This window comes from Dreissena polymorpha, chromosome 5, assembly GCF_020536995.1.
Source record: "Dreissena polymorpha isolate Duluth1 chromosome 5, UMN_Dpol_1.0, whole genome shotgun sequence".
NCBI lineage: Eukaryota > Metazoa > Mollusca > Bivalvia > Myida > Dreissenidae > Dreissena > Dreissena polymorpha.
This window is the reverse complement of record NC_068359.1, coordinates 5505070-5522638: the sequence shown is the minus strand read 5'-3', so window position 1 is coordinate 5522638 and position 17569 is coordinate 5505070. Positions and strand designations below refer to the sequence as shown.

General features: G+C 36.7%; 1 protein-coding gene across 8 annotated transcripts in view; it reads right to left on the bottom strand.

The window, feature by feature from the left end:
• Positions 1 to 17569, bottom strand: part of LOC127882338 (filamin-A-like) — a 114654-nt gene that overhangs the window by 47211 nt on the left and 49874 nt on the right. For 5 of the 8 annotated variants that reach the window (XM_052430908.1, XM_052430911.1, XM_052430912.1 and 2 more), the window contains 19 exons: positions 16989 to 17270; positions 16422 to 16709; positions 15793 to 15876; positions 15083 to 15364; positions 14593 to 14874; positions 13983 to 14261; positions 13287 to 13583; positions 11326 to 11622; positions 10801 to 11076; positions 10166 to 10450; positions 9487 to 9771; positions 8965 to 9249; positions 6839 to 7123; positions 5715 to 5999; positions 4090 to 4374; positions 3374 to 3955; positions 1799 to 1972; positions 1035 to 1198; positions 611 to 770 (listed from right to left, as the gene is read on the bottom strand). In XM_052430908.1, coding sequence (XP_052286868.1) covers positions 611 to 770; positions 1035 to 1198; positions 1799 to 1972; positions 3374 to 3955; positions 4090 to 4374; positions 5715 to 5999; positions 6839 to 7123; positions 8965 to 9249; positions 9487 to 9771; positions 10166 to 10450; positions 10801 to 11076; positions 11326 to 11622; positions 13287 to 13583; positions 13983 to 14261; positions 14593 to 14874; positions 15083 to 15364; positions 15793 to 15876; positions 16422 to 16709; positions 16989 to 17270 — 5157 coding nt within the window. The remainder of the gene's footprint in view (positions 1 to 610; positions 771 to 1034; positions 1199 to 1798; positions 1973 to 3373; positions 3956 to 4089; positions 4375 to 5714; positions 6000 to 6838; positions 7124 to 8964; positions 9250 to 9486; positions 9772 to 10165; positions 10451 to 10800; positions 11077 to 11325; positions 11623 to 13286; positions 13584 to 13982; positions 14262 to 14592; positions 14875 to 15082; positions 15365 to 15792; positions 15877 to 16421; positions 16710 to 16988; positions 17271 to 17569) is intronic. The other 3 variants (XM_052430913.1, XM_052430915.1, XM_052430914.1) reach the window with 3 other exon arrangements.

Below are 17569 nucleotides of genomic sequence, written 5' to 3'. Positions count from 1 at the left end.
ACTTAATATACCATTTTATGTGCAAATAGCTGAATAAACTGGCCTGGAGGGTTTGTTCATGAAGTATGAAGTTTATTGTCCAAACCAAACAATAAGGTCTTGGTGTATGCTTTGTGGATGGAAAATACTCACAATCCATTATTAATAAAGAAACTGAGTAAATTAGATATTGCCCTTAGATCTGAATACCTCACTCAGCGCAGGCTTGCTAAGATGCACTTAATGTACTTGAAAGTATGCCCTACTTCAAGCAATTAAACTCTTACATCTCATAAAATATCATTGTAAAACTCTTACATCTCATAAAATATCATTGTAGTGATTAAGCCGGACTAGAAAAATGCCAGGGGTGTGTGAAATGGGGAAGTATGACTTCTTTTGTGAAAAGTTGTTTGATGGTAAACTGAGCACGTTGTACTAGTACTTAACATCTCTCCTAAGAATTACACTCATAAATATGTTTGAAATAACTGACCAGGGATGTGCAGATAAATTCCCATCAGGCTTTAAAGGGGCCTTTTCACGTTTTGGTAAATTGACAAAATTGAAAAAAGTTGTTTCAGATCCCAAATTTTCGTTTTAGTTATGTATTATCACCAGGTTCACTGACCTCTGATGTGCTGATCAGCAAACTTGACTGTGATGTCATAGTCTCCCTTCTTGATGGGGATGTACTCAACCTCGCAGGTGCCATCGCGATTGTCTTTGCAGTTGATCTGGGTCTCCGCGGGGCCATCAATGGCCAGGGCCAGGCCACCTTGACCGGCTCCCTAGAGAGGAACATTGACAGGCATGTGAAGCTGGTTATGGGCACATGTAATTTAGGTTATGGACAAGAAAGACAATTTATACAATAAATTATGCTTAATTTATTTGATAACAACCAATCTTTTAAAATGATGCTTTACATGATCGCTTTGTTTGACACCGACTAACAAAATTCAACTGGAAAAAAAATCTGTGACTACATTAGAGCCAACTAAAAAACATAATTTTGAGTACTTTAATTATTTATGCATTTCCCGTTGACTTACCCTGACGTCAACAGTAAAGACCTGCTTGACATCTGTATATCCTCCCGTAAGGCCATCACCGTATGCCTTGACCCTGCTGGCATCGCAACCAGGGGTTGCGCTGACCTTGATCGGGCTCTGGGGAATCGGGCAGTTCTCATATGTTACATCGATGGTATTCGGGCCTACATGAAAAGACAAATACATAGTTCTCTTAAAATGTATATCCAGCCACTTATAAAATATATTTTACACCAGCAAACGTTGATTGTGCCAGGTTTTTTCCACGAATCTGTTCAGTCATGATTTTGATTAAGGAAAACAAAGCATTTAACAATAGTTTTGATATAATTGATTACTTATATCTTCATTTAAACTGTTTAACAAAGAAATGCTGATTTAATGTGAATATTTACACCATTCTTGGCCCTTACATAAAATGTTAATCAATGTTGGTAATTTTTAACCAAAATCTTATTTCCTCAAACAAAATCTAAAATCTTTTGTAGTATAAACACACACACACACACAAACAACATCTATGTAGTAGACTTTTCTAAATACAGATAGATTTATACAACAAATGTTTTATGAAAAATATTTAATAAATTTCAAAATATGATTTTTATCAAATCATTCATTAAATGACAATGTTATACATTTAAATTAATAATTAAGTAATAATAAATAATACAAAACAATAAATTACACATAATTGCTGCAGCATATACAAGCCTTATAATTATTATGAATAAGCTAAAATAGATTGAGGCATTGCTACCAACCCTGTTCATACGGAGTGTAGAGAACATCATATGTTCCGTCTTTGTTGTTCTTCACAAGACTCTCAGTACGCTGACCAGACGGACTGGTTACTATCGCACGCACCTTGCCCTCGCCAACTGGCGTCACAGACTTTGCATCAACAGTGAAACCAGTCGGAGACTCCAAAAAGACATCTGAAATAGAACACCAGTCAGAACTTAGTTTGACCAGTCTGGAATACCATAAAAAAGAACACCTGTAAAATGTGTCAAAACAGTCTGCAAGTACAAAAGTACGACTGAAATAGATAGAACATGAGCACAAAAAAATGTTAACAGTATAAAAATAATGAATCGTGTTTGCAATTAATATAATACCGGTACAATTGTAGTGACATCACAGTGAGATTGAACATCTAAGCACTCTTTTTCACAGCTATTGCACATTGGATTTGCATAAACACAGGAAATCACACCTAACTAAACAGGAATGATAGCATGTTAAATAATTTTTGTTTCAAAAAGAAAGTTTATATTCTGGAATTAAATGTAAATATTAATACATGTCACAAAAAATGTTAAAAAGCAACTCTCGTAAATGTATGCTGCTGCATCTGTAAGCAGGGCTAAGTTAGTACAGGTTTTTTTTCACAGTAACATCCTTCATTACCGTCAAATACTATCTACATCATACAATGCTCAGGAAAATAGAGCTTAATGCAAATGTGTAAAGTATTAACCCTTTGCATGCTGGGAAATTCGTCGTCTGCTAAAATGTTGTTTGCAGAATTTCAAAAATTGGCATTTTCTTCTATTTCTTTCAAAGAATACTATCAGAAAAGCAAACAGTTTGGATCCTGATGAGACACAATGTTCTGTGGCGTCTCATCTGGATCCAAACTGTTTGCAAAGGCCTTTAAAATTCGGTTCCCGCACTGAAAGTATTTACCGAGATAAACCTGTGAAGTGACTGCTAGTTCTCACTAGCAAATAAGGACCAACACTTGTCTTTTATGGAATTTTTTGTTTAAAGAAGTCTCTATTCATCGAAACTCCAATCTAGGGGAAAATGTTGTCACTAATTAGCCTGTGCAAACTTAATGTCACTGCAAAGGCTAATCTGGGAGTGGACAATACTTTACGCACCTACATTAAGCCTGGTTTTTCCTAGAGATCAGCTAAAAACTTATAAATTGCATTCAATGTTAAGTACATCACATAGGAGGGCTTGCATATCATATATACAAAGAACATCCAATAAAAAACTAAATTGATAAAATGAAATCATAACAGGAAAAGGGAAAGCTAGCTTTTCAAAACAGGAAATAAAATTAAAAGGTTATTTCTATAGTTGAGAAAAATGAAAGAAAGAGAATAAGATGTTTGTATAAAATACAAGGCAAACAATGGCATTCAACTTTCCATAAAATTTATTTCTATGTTAATCTGTAAAAAACAGCAGTAAACATCATGCGATGGTACATGTTAGACACAGAGAAACTAATATTGTATTTATTTATTTTTTGTATTAACTAGACAAACAATTCAAGAAGGCATTCTGGGTAATTCATGCAGGGGGTTGCACACAATAATTACCGCGTTCCAATCCTGGTCCATAGACCCTGACACGGCTAAGGTCAATTTTACCACTTGGGGTAATCTTCGCTTTGAATGGCGACTTTGGTACATGCTCATCTGCGTATGTGACATTGATGCTGTATTCCCCTGGAACCTCAGGATAGTAAGTGACGTCGCAAGTTCCATCCTGGTTGTCAACGCATTCTATCTTGCTCTCTGCAGGTCCTTCGACGGTGACGCCGATTCCTCCAGGCTGAGTAACCTCTCTTGTATCAATGGTGAATTTTGCTGGCTCTGTGGCCTTTCCGCTGTCCAGACCTGGTCCATAAACCTTCACCTTTGAAGCTGGCGGCCCCTGTGGGATGGCTTTCACTGAGAAAGGCGACTTTGGCACCTCTTTTCCGGCATACTTGACGGCCACCATGTGCGGCCCATCTTCCAACGGAGCAAACTGTGCCTGGTATCCCCTTCCAGTTGGTTTCACTGGGAGTTCCCTGACCTGACCCGCAGGGTTGGTGGAGATCACCTGGCATGGGGCGTCCACAACACCAGTCTCTGCTGTATCTATGGTGATTGGACGGATTTCTCCTACCTCAACAGCTGAAAAACAATTCGATAAATAATGAAGGACATGTTTAACTCTTTATTTACAAAGATGATGGAAAAAAGCAATACAATCGTGTCTTTTTTGATAAATATATCCTGTAACATAAACACTGAAACTTAAAACTTACGAGATTCAAGTCCAGTGACCTTGACCTTGCTAAAATCAATGGCAGGTTCAGCCATAACATTGAATGGCGACTTGGGAACTTCCTTTCCGTTGAAATCAACGTTGACACGGTGAGGTCCAACTTCCTGTGGGGCAAGGGTAGCAGTGTAACCCTCGGGGATCTTCTTGGTGGGCAATTCAATTGTTTGACCCCTAGGGTTGGTGACCTTGACCTTGCAAGGTGCGTCAGGTTTGCCGGTGGTGGAGGTCATAATAGTGATAGGGCGTGGTTCACCGACCTTGATTGCTACAAATTCACATGCCAATGTCATAATGGGAAAATATCCAAACAATTATGGAATTTATCATACAAAATATCCAAACAATTATGGAATTTATCATACAAAATATCCAAACAATTATGGAATTTATCATACAAAATATCCAAACAATTATGGAATTTATCATAAAAATTCTCCTCTTAATTGCAGATACTTAAAATAATAACAGTAAAAGCAAGATAATAAAACATTTTACTGGTGTCAACAATTAATAGTTTTCAATAATAAATGGCACATCAAAAGAGAATTCCATGCTTGTTATATTATTTAATGCCCATGATTGGAACAAGGATAGAACTTGAAAACCAGTTCAAGCACAGCATCCTCAAGCATTCTCTGTACTCACAAACAACAGGCACACACAGGCTATCTACAAGTAAGTTCTACACAAACAAAATATGTCAAACATTGAATGATTAGAAAATGCCATAGGACAAAGGACAAGGCCATATGAAAATGAACATGGTGTGACAAAGCTTATTTAACATGGCCAATCTCCATTACATAAGATTTGGTAAGATCAGAAAGTTGAAATATCATGCAGAAAAAAACATAGTTTTTGTCATCTCCATCTCTTAGCAGTTAACATGCCACAAATGTGCTTTGCTCAAAGCTGATAATTAAACTTAAGAAAGAAAAATGGATGAGAAAAAATGGATGAAATGGTCTATGATAATTGAGGAAGATGTTTGATAGTGTTTTCAATCTGGACCACAGTACATATCTGCATAATACAAGACTCCAAACAGAAGCGAGAGTCAGAGATTGGTCTTACCAACCACAATCTGTTCCAACAAAATTCCAAGATTAATGTAAAAGCAAAACAAAGTTGTCATAATTCTTCATTCCAACAGTGATTTCTGCTCAATCATGCAAATCGCAATACACAAATTCATTTCATGCATCACTACAGATGCACCTGATACTGATATTTCAATCTTCCAGATCGAAGAACAAATATCATGCATTTCTGATTACAGGTTGTCAGATCCCTCTTCTAGTCACACTAGGTCATGCAACTCTTGGAAAACTATTCATTAACATCAAGCGCAAGCTCAGGTCTTCAGGTCTCTCTTTTAATCATCCAAGTTCATGCAGCTCTTGGAAAACTATTCCTCCAGATCAAGAGCAAGCTTGGGTGGTTGTCACAAAGCAAAGTCCTGATTTGTTTTCAGAATTCTCTTCAAAGCAGCCAAAGCCATGCAGCAGTTGAGAAAGATTTTAAGAAAAAGCAGACATCTGCTTCTAGGAGAGCTCTACTTGGTTGTTCATTCCGATGGCAGGATGAAGGCTGCTTGCTACTTACGCTCTTCCAGTCCCAACACTTGCACAGCACCGACGTCAACTCTTGGCTCGACCTTGACATTGAACGGCGACTTCGGGATCTCCTTGTCAGCAAAGACAACATTCACTTTATGTGGGCCTTCCTCAAGCGGGGCAAACACTGTCTGGTAACCCTCTGGGGTCTGCTGTGTTGGGAGTTCAGCCGTCTGCCCCTGCGGGTTAGTGGCGGTGACACGGCAGGGGGCGTCAGGCTTTCCAGTCTTGGAAGTGTTTATCTGTACTGGGCGTATCTCTCCCACTTCAATCGCTATAAGCAGAACAGTTGTGTCTTGCAAATTTTAGGCCTGCCACATCAATCAGTATTAATCGTGTTAAGCAACATCACAATCAACAAACCAAATCGCTAAGAATGCCCCTGTAAAAGTTGTTAAAAAATCATCAAACACAACCATAGTTCCCATAGTTAGCTGTCAAAGCCAGTTTGCAGATTGTATCTGCATTTTTTCTGTTGTTTTTTTAACATTTGATAAAAATTTCAAAATATGTAGTGATCAGATAAATAAACAATACTATTAATAATGACCAAAGATTAATGTCTAAATTATCTTCATCTATATTTATGTTTGCAAAGCGTGCAAAAACAAAAGACTGCAAATCTGCAAACAAAAAGCCTGATTAATGTTACTTTACTTAGCCATATGACACACCAAAATAAGCAATTTTCTGTCAATTTTTTTTTTGCATCATTCAAAATTTCAAACTAAGCATGTTTTAAGCATTTGGATAAAAAGGGAAAATATTCTTCAACTGAAAGATAAATTATTGCAACAAATGTTCTGGATAAGTTTCTAGTCTACATGCCACACATGTATTATACAAAAACATGTTAAGAGCTATAACAAGAACTACCAAATCAGTCTTATTAAACACACACATTAAACACAAATTGCAAAAAAAAGTGACACAATAAGCAACAGTACAACCTTAAGAGAACAAAGTAAACTCTACTCTCTTTGAGGCCAATCTTTCAACATATCAATTCACACTGCTACACTATATAAGAACACAAAAAAGCCAAGGCCGAAAAGTGAGCAGCAACCAGTGTATGGCTTCAAGTGCCAGGTTCCGTGCAGTCTCGTCACTTACGGGTCTCTAATCCCACAACTTGAACAGAGCCGACCTCCACTGCGGGTTTAACGTCGACCTTGAAAGGAGAATCAGGGACAGGCTGTCCCGCAAACTCAACGTTGACCTTATGTGGTCCAGGTTCCAGAGGTGCAAACACAGTTTCATAGCCTTCAGGCTTTGTTTTTGTTGGAAGTTCAATGGTTTTACCCTTGGGGTTAGTGACAGACACTTTACAAGGTGCATCCGGTTTTCCAGTGGATGAGGTGTCAATTGTTATTGGTCGGTTCTCGCCAACTTCAATTGCTGATGAATAAAAGCAGGCCAGTGACCAAACCATCAAGAGTCAAACACAATTTAACCACTGTCAGCTTTTGAGACGTAAATTGATCAAACGTGGTGACTTACAATTTTTTAGTTCCTTTTATTTACATTGTGCCAACACATTTGTCACTTACGCTCAACTAGACAAGTTAAATTGTTACACATCAAAACAACAAAATACTTTCAAATCTGAAATCTCTTACAAACTCAAACTTGTTACTGTTATATGTACAACATTACAATCCCAATAAAGTGCAATAGTTTCTTTACCGTTATTGACAGTGTTTGTAAACTTGTATATAATTATACAATTTAAATCACACTTTTATATAACTTAGTTATTTTATATAAGTATGTTATACATACATGCTAATTCACAAAAAATAATTAAAACCTATATGAAAATAAAAAATATATATTATACACTTAAAGATAAACAAAAATAAGAGAATATAAGAACATGACTGTAAAATGATCAAATAATAAAATTAGAATATTTATCTCAGAAAAGGCAACTATTGCTCTAAACATGCTGATTTTAGTGGACTATCAACCAAACCCTTACACATCCCACTGTCCATATCTCACACTTGACTAGCTTGCAAGTTAACACAACATTAAGAATATTCATTCCACTGACATCAACATGCGGAAACTTACGAGTTTCCAATCCCATTACTCGGACTGCCCCGACATTAGCGCGGGGTTCTACTCTTACGGGGAAGGGAGATCGGGGGATTTCCGTTCCCGCAAAATATATGTTAACTTGATGGGGCCCAGGCTCAATAGGGGCAAAAACGGTCCCATAACCCTCAGAAATGCGCTCAGTTGGCAGTTCAAAGGTCATGCCCTTGGGCGTTGTCACTGTTGCAACACAAGGGGCGTCGGGTTTGCCGGTGGATAATGTGTTGATTGTTACAGGCCTTGGTTCACCCACTTCAATTGCTGGTAATTAAAATTGGGGTTCAGAATAATACTAGTGTGTTTAAGTGTAAATTGTAAATGCTACAGTTGTGGATTAGCAATTCTACACGTAACCATATAACCTGAAATGGAATTGTTTTTTATTTCATTGAACCTGAAATTCTGAAATTGTTAGTTATAAACACGATCAAAGCACACAGTTGAAAAGGAAAAGAAAGCATACTTCTTACTGCAAACAACTAGTTATGCGCATCACAACCTATAGGTTGTTTCCAGAGATGCAAACTTCACAAAATTTCCCAAACACTTAAATATTTTAGTAAATTTGAAATCTTTGGCATTGATGACTTGTTTGCACAAGTATGCTTCTTTCTGATTGGTCCATTTGTCACAAAAACACAAGACTTGCTTAGAATATATATAACAAACTCAGGAAAATTTGATTTCTTTTATTTTCTGAATACTCAAAATATTATCATGTATGCTGTTTATGAAAAATAAATTTGGGTTTACAAGGGAAATAAGGGAAAAATTACGAAGATTTTACCTTCTATTTACCTTGTGCTTCATCAGTCTTGCCAAAGATCCTGTGTTATTTTTGTTATTCAATATTTACCACAAAACAGAACAATATGCCAATATTATGTTTGGAACACCTCATGATAGCCAGAAAAAAATCTCTGAAAAATGCACTAAAACGCAATCATGGGCTAATAATTGTATATTTATTAGTGTTTCAGTAACAAATTCACATGCTTCTTTAAACAAAAAATATTTTCTTTGTCTTAAAAAGGAAAAAATAACAACATTTAATAAGCAGACTGCTCAGCAATAAGCACAGAAATGAAAATGACAAACTGCAGTGCGCGTTCCGTTGACAATACTAGATGCAAACTTACGAGTCTCAAGACCCTTGATTTCAACTTTAGTTACATCGACAGGGCTCTCCACCTGAACGTGGTATGGAGATTTAGGGACCTCTTTACCCGCAAATTCAACTTTAACATAGTTGTCACCGCCTTCCTGAGGGGTGTACACACATTCATAACCGTCTGGGACCTTTTTAAGAGGGAGTTCTTTATAAGGAGTTGTAGGACCTTTGGCAAAGACTTGACAAGGAAGATCGGGCTTTCCTGTTGGCTTTGTTACTATGGTGATAGGCCTTGTTTCTCCAAGCTTGATTGCTGAATGAAAACATTACAGGACTATCTTATTTTTTCTTCTTTAACTTATAAGATTAACATTTGAACACATCTTGTTGAAATCACAATTTTTTTTATGTATTGAGGACTTTAAGTGGGTACATTCTTGAAACAAAATCAAAATAAAAACACAAATTATGATTCTCAACAGCAAACATGATATAATTGAATACGTTACACACAATAACATCACTTTGGGAGGGGGAGTCACAAACTTACGCTTCTCCAGCCCTTTCACCAGTAACTTTTTGATATCTAATTTATCTTCCACGTTTACAGTGACTGGCGATTTTGGCACTTCTTTTCCATCAACTTCCACTTGTATCTTGTGTGGACCCGTCTGTTTGGGACTAAAAGTGCTTTCATATCCTCCAGGTACTTTCTTTGTGGGTAAGAACATTGTTTTCCCGTCTGGCGTGGTTGCTGTGGTTTTACATGGGGCATCCTCATTGCCTGTTGCCTTGGTAACAATTGTAATGGGCCTTGTTTCATCCACTTCAATAGCTAGAAAAACAATCCAGTATTCTAGCTTTAACCTAATATTTTAGCATGATTGCATGAAAAAAACTTAAGCCTTACAGATACTATCTTGGAATAACCAATACGTGGTGTCTTAGGAACTTTTCATTTAAAGATAAATTAAATGAATTTTCTTAAATATTTCACAAAAGTTTGCATGGTGGCAAAGAATTATAATTCAGATTCGCTGAAAAATGAGACTTATGTATTTCTTGCAATATGTCACAAAACCTAATCAAGACTTCACAAAAATATGAAGACTATTTTTTTTTTAATTTAGAAGTATGGAGAGTCCCCTTAACAAACAAAAGTCATCTCAACAATTGAAAGGAATCATAATAAAAAAACGTTATTTCAACAAAAATAAACAAAATCTTACGTTTCTCCAGACCCCTGATTTCGACCTTGGCCACATCTGCAGGGGCCACAACATCGACCTTGAAGGGTGACTGCGGGACTTCCTTGTTATCGAAATTCACCCGGACAACATGCGGGCCAGTCTCCAGAGGAGCAAAAATGGCCTCATATCCTTCGCTCGTTTTCTTTGTGGGAAGGTCGGTGGGTTTGCCCTTGGGACTGGTGACCTGCACACCGCAGGGGGCACTGGGGGTTTTGGTTCCCTTGGTAATGATGAAGATCTGTCGCTTCTCCCCGGGCCTAATGGCTGTTCAGAAGAGAGTAGACGTATCATATATTTGATATAAGAAACAAGTCATGTACAACTTAACATAGGTTGTAGAAATTTTTGTTCAATCTGTACATGTACTTTTTAATAAAAATAACATAAGCTTGAGTTCTTTTAATTGTAAATATATATTTTAAACAATATATGACAAATGGTAGCATTACAATCAATTGTAACCAAAAAAATACAGTATAATCCATAATAATAAAACAATGCTTATAGTATAATCAATCATAACCACAAATTGCTAATTTTAATTATTCATAACAAAAATATGGCTATATCATTATCAATCCGAACAGGAGAAAGGTTAAATCCAATAAACCTACGTGTTTCCAAGCCCTTGACTTCCACTTTGGTAACATCAGTTTTCGGTGTGACCTCCACACTGAACGGGGAGCCTGGCACATCCTTGCCCGCCGGCTGTTCAACCCGGATCTTGTATGGTCCCTCTTCCAGCGGAGCAAACAAGGCCTCAAACCCATCCTTGACTTTCTTGGTTGGTAGGTCACTTGGTTTGCCTTTTGGATTTGTCGTTGTGATTTTGGGGGTGTCCGGGTTAGGTGAGGTCACTGTTATGGGACGCTTTTCACCAACAGTGACAGCTGAAAAGAAAGATTGGTCTTTGAAATTTGGTTTCACATGTAAATTTATTGTTTTTTTATTGTTTTTTTCATTTCTCTAGGTCTTGCTTCACAAAAATACCAAATATATCTCTATGACTGTTAACATATCATTTATTTAAACCAATGAAATTTATATCACTATCAGGTTTAATATATTGTTGGTAACTTCAAAAGCATTATCTCACTCACACACACAAATACAAATAAAGGCAACTCAAAATATCTTACGTGTTTCCAGACCCTTGACTTCAATGGGTGCCAGTTTAGGTTTATCCTTAGACTTAGGCTGAACATCCACAGAAAATGGTGACTTGGGCACCTCCTTGTTGCCGTATTCAACCTTGACCTGGTGTGGTCCCACTTCCAAAGGAGCGTATGTTGTTTCATAGCCTTTGGGGACTTTCTTGGTGGGAAGATCCTTCTTATCTCCCTTGGGTCCGATAGCTGTCACCTGACACGGGGCATCAGTCTTGCCAGCCTGTGTTGTGTCGATTTCAATGGGTCTGACTTCCCCAACTTCAATAGCTGCAATAAAATACCAAAATTAAATGTCTGGTCTTTATCAGTTGTAATAGCTTGAATAGCTACAATAAATACCAACATTTGATGAAACAGGAATACCAAAACTTTTAAGTGATATTATGGGCATCTAACAGTTTATAGGTGTCTATCGCAACCGTTGTTTATTTTTGGTGTTTTCACTTCATATACACATATATTTGTTAATGCAGCATCAACATACTAAAATAATATCCCGGAAAGAAAAAAATAATGCATTTGAATATCAACCTTACTTTCGTTTGACAACTGATCATGCATGTACGATGTGATACTAAATTAAGTTTTAGTGCAGATTCGTTCATACGACACAAAGACATAAAAAAAAATTACCTATCATTTCGGCTTAAAGGACTCACCAGTCACGTAAAATATCGAATATAAAATATATTTTTATAAACAACTGGTAGCAAGATGAGTAGGAGATAATTGGTCAGTAACCACATTTTAACTAACTCTTTTGACCTGTTAATTCTTTTCAGCTCAATTCAACAGTGAAACATGCCCATAATATCACTTTAATGTTGAAATATATATACTTTTTAATTTCACTTGCTGCAGTTTCCAAAACTGAATGTCTGAAAATTAACACCATGCTATGTAAAAACTGTCATTGAACATGACCTTAATTAACTATCATTGGTTTGTTTAACATGTAATGCTAAAAGTAAATGTTTAAGACATAACAAAGGCAATATTTTAAGACATAACAGAGTATCAGTTCAACAACATGCTTCCAATAAGAACAATTCTTTGACTGAAAATAATTATACCCTCAATGTAAGGATATTTACTTCTGAGTAGAAACGTTACAATTCAATTGTTTCACATATAACACGCACCTTAAATTAACAAGGGAAGTTTGTAAAACATGCATGCCCCCCATATGGCCTGTAAGTTGTAGTGGCAGCCATTGTGTGAATACGTTTTTTGTCACTGTGACCTTGACCTTTGACCTAGTGACCTGAAAGTCAATAGGGGTCATCTGCCAGTCATGATCGATGTAACTATTAAGTTTCATGATGCTAGGCCTAATTATTCTTGAGTTATCATCAGGAAACCATTTTACTGTTCCGAGTCACTGTGACCTTGACCTTTGACCAAGTGAGCTGAAAATCAATAGGGGTCATCTGCCAGTCATGATCAATGTACCTATGAAGTTTCATGATCCTAGGCGTAAGCGTTCTTGAGTTATCATCCAGAAACCATTTTTCTATTTCAAGTCACTGTGACCTTGACCTTTGACCTAGTGACCTAAAAAAACAATAGGGGTCGTCTGCGAGTCATGATCAATGTACCTATGAAGTTTCATAATCCTAGGCATATGCATTCTTAAGTTATCATCCGAAAACCATTTTACTACTTCGAGTCACTGTGACCTTGACCTTTGACCTAGTGACCTCAAAATCAAAAGGGGTCATCTACAAGTCATGATCAATGTACCTATGAAGTTTCATGGTCCTAGGCCTAAGCGTTCTTGAGTTATCATCCAAAACCATCTGGTTGACGGACGGACGGACCGACATGTTCAAAACAATATACCCCCTCTTCTTTATAGGGGGGCATAATAAATTTGAGAATCAGACAGCGCAGTAATTAAACGTTCTCAAAAATCATTCAATTCCACTTACGTGTATCAAGCCCCTTGACCTCAACCTTTCTGGTCTCTAATTTCTCCACCTCACAGGTTATTGGGGAATCAGGAACCTCCTTGCCATTATACTCAATCTTGAAAACATGGGGACCGGCTTCATTGGACGTGAAAAACGTCTCAAAACCTGTCGGTATTTTGTCCACTTTGGGTTCAAAGTTTCGGCCCTTTGGATTGGTTACTGTGATCTTGCAGGTCGGTTCAGGAGCAAATTTGTTTGGCTTGGCTGGTGCAGTTACCAAAGCTCTAATTATTCGCTTTTCTCCCATAGTCATCGCTGAAATCAATTGTGTTAATATTATTATTAATATTATAATTATGGTATGAAAAAGGGTTGGGAAGGAACTATCCTAGAGCTGATATTGTTAACCCAATATTTTTTTCCACTTAAAATAAAATTGAATGATTCTATATATTATTAAACGCATGTTGCAAAGATCATATTTGTTTATAACATTAATAGTATTGATTTCAATGAAATGATTTTTTGTTACAAATAAGTGGTCTGCTAAAATATTGGTACTAAGTTTCACAGTATTAGTAATTACAATTGAAAAGAAATCATGTTCAGAATATGCTTATGATTTTTGTTTAATCAAAATTTGATGTTATATTATATACCATAATTAAGCACAAAATTAGACCGGAAGAAAAATCACATAAATAGCAAACTTACGCATGTCAAGTCCTTCGATGTCCACTCTCTGTTCAAACTTGGTCACATTGACAGTGAACTCTGACCCTGGCACCTCTTGACCTGCGACCTCAACCTTGACTTTGTGAGTGCCGAGGTCAGTTGGGGTAAAGAAGGTCTCGTGACCCTCTGCGGTTGTGGTTGTGAAGAGTTCAGTGACCACGCCTCTGGGATTGGTGAAGTAAACTTTGCAAGGAAGATCCTTTTTGCCAACTTTGGTTGTTATAATCGAAATCTTTCTCGTTTCACCAACCATGATTGCTAAAAAGAACATAATAATTATTTTTAGAAAACATAAAAGACATCTTAAGCGCAATTGAAAACTTTGTGCAGTGAAATATAGGGACGATGAATATACAATTTAAAACAAAAGCAAACTCTGATAATCTGTGTCAAACAAATTTAGAAATGCACAATAATGCAATTTTTGCAGTTAAGACCACTATATCACAAAAACGTGTGTTTACCATTTGTATATATACCATTTGAATGAATCTTCATTTCAAGAATATAAAACAAACAGTATTTTATGATGAGTATGCAAGACAACAAAATATTCAGTGTTTTTTTTTATAATTTCAAGCAAACTCACATTTTTCCAAGCCTTTCACAACTACTCCAGACACATCCAGTGTTTCCACCTTGACACTGAATGGTGAGTCTGGCACCTCCTGTCCAGCATATGTGATTTTGACCTTGTGATCACCACCCTCCTTCGGGGTAAAGGTCAACTCATATCCCTCGGGTATTTTGGAAACAGGTATATCTTGTGTAACACCTTTTGGTGAGGTTGCCACAACGCCACACGGTGCATCTGCTGTTCCAGTCTCATGGGTCAACACTGTCACCTTTCTTGATTCTCCCAATGGAATAGCTGTGGTAAAATTAACAGAGATATAATATTTTTTTGTTAATGTTAAAAATGTGTCAATCGTAAAAATACCTTCATCAGTTTGTATATTTTATGGTTTTGCATTGATCATGATACGTGTAAAAGAATGGAAGTTTGTTGACCTTACAGGTATAAATCAGTAAATAAATCAAAACATTTTTAATTTAAAAAAGAAATTATTACAACTTACGCTTCTCAAGCCCCTTGACTACCACTTTTGAGACATCAATTTTTTCAACCATGACAGTGAAAGGGGATTCTGGGATCTCCTTTCCGTCATATTCCACTTTCACCGAGTGAGGTCCCTTATCCCAGGATGCAAAGGTCGTCTCAAATCCCTCAGGGATGGGCTTTGTCTTCAGTTCGACCGTACGGCCCTTGGGATTTGTCATTGACAGCTTCACTGGTGCGTCCTTCTTTGGAGCCTTTGTGGTATCCACGGTGACTGGCCTTTTCTCCCCAGGACTCACAGCTTTTAAAAGAAACAACATTGAATATAAAATAAAAGTCATAACACCATATATTCTTATAATATTGCATACTTAATACATAACAAAGCATTATACTACATTTATTCATACCTTGTCAATATAATGAATATTAATTGTTTTTAAAATTGAGAACCATTTTCTTACAAGTGAGCTTATAGACCCCGTGTTTGCATTAGTATAACCATATTCTTGTGTTTTTAAATAAAATTATTACAAAATCTTTTTTTCAAGACAATATTTGCATAGACCAATCAACTTTTGTGTCAGTATCATTATATGAATCAGCCTGTATCACTTCTTAAAATGGTTAAATACACATTGAGCGTACATTATCCCACACACACAAACACATGCTTGTTCCTTGCTTTCACCCAACATATAAGCCCCTATCAATTCGTGTGTCACTTACGGGTCTCTAGTCCCCTCACTGTCACAGGTCCTGACCCAGGGGCCGCCTGGGAGGGAGCTGCCTTTGAGGGCTCTATCTTGGATGCTGAAAGATTTATGCAATAATGAATTATTATATGGCATCACCTGAGGCAAAGAACTTATTAGGTATTCTCCAATTAAGAAAGTCAGTTATACAATTAACAAGGTGATTTTACACTGCAGATAATCACTTATTGCACCAAGGTGAAAAAAAAATGTATCATCCGCTTAAAATGTTCCATAGCATCCAACAACCAAAGGCTTTTAGAGCAAGCTTTAAAATCTTGTTATAAAGTGTCTTTGTAAACCTGTAAGTCAATTTGTTATGCTTCATATCTTATGGAATTTCATAATATCATTGACAAAGCAACAAAATGCATACAAGGTTGAGCATGAATGAAGTAAGAGCCTTTTTCATCAACATCTTCTCTATAACAAACATCAAAATTCACTTAATTGATATGATTTATATTTCATAAACAGTTTTTATCAACGTCTCCATCTAGTAAAACATTAATTTACACAACATTCAGTTAATTGTTATATATGTTAACTCATTTTTGAATTTTAACATTGTCTTCTTCAAAAGTGACTTCAAAAGAAACATACGTGTCTGCTCAGCTGGTTTAGCCAACTTTGATGGCACTTTTTCAGACACTTCGACGGAAACTGTGAAAGGCGACTTTGGCACCTCCTTGGTTGCATATTCAACCTTGACCTTGTATTCTCCTGGCTGTTCAGGCGTGAAATCGCACTCGTAGCCGTCGGGGTTTGGCTTGGTTGGGAGGTCTGTGGTTTTGCCTTGAGGGCTGGTCACCGTGACTTGACAAGGGAGGTCAGCCTTGCCACACTCCTTCGTAATGATGCTGATCTTCCTTGTTTCACCCAGAGGAATGGCTGAAACAAGTAAATATAGAGATATAATATATTGCATGCAGACTGACTGAATTGTTTCTCTTGAGTTTAATCCACTTCCTGGGAATTGCATCTTAATTATATATTCAATGTATAAATATCATACAAAAAGATTTTGCCATCAAGAATTTGTATAACCATGCTCAAATGTGTGACTGTCAAGTTGATACAGATATAACTGATTGCAATGCAGTTAAATAATGATGAAATACATTCATGATTTTTTGGTCATGTTTTGTAATTATCAGCGAAAAAACTTACGTTTATCCAGGCCCTTGACAACAATGGCAGCCAGGTTAATCTTAAACACTTGCACATCAAAAGGCGACCCCGGGACCTCTGATCCATCATATTCAACCTTGACCTTGTGAACTCCGGTATCCCATGGTGAAAACACAGCCTCATAACCTTCCTTTGAGGGGGTGGGTTTCAGGTTGGTACTTTTACCTTTTGGATTTAGAATAGTAATGGCACATGGTGCATCTTTCTTGGCCATTTTATGGGTAATGACGGTGATAGTTCTCTTTTCCCCTGTCTGAATAGCTGAAGAAAGGCCACGGCAATTATTATCTAAGAAGTGTTTTGCATATAAATAAGGCTCAAGCCACAACAAATTTGTAAACATAACATTTTATAAAATTGGTCAGCAGTACATGTTATTAAATATGTAAGCAAAGCATTTAAAAATGACAATTTTCAAAAGTCTTTGGTGAAAACAGGATAATACACTTTGCTGCTTAAAACTATTTGTGAATTGTTTTTTTTTTTGTAACATGGCTATTGTACATGAACTTAGAACATTATTATATATACATGGACAAATTCCAAAAGCAACAAAAATT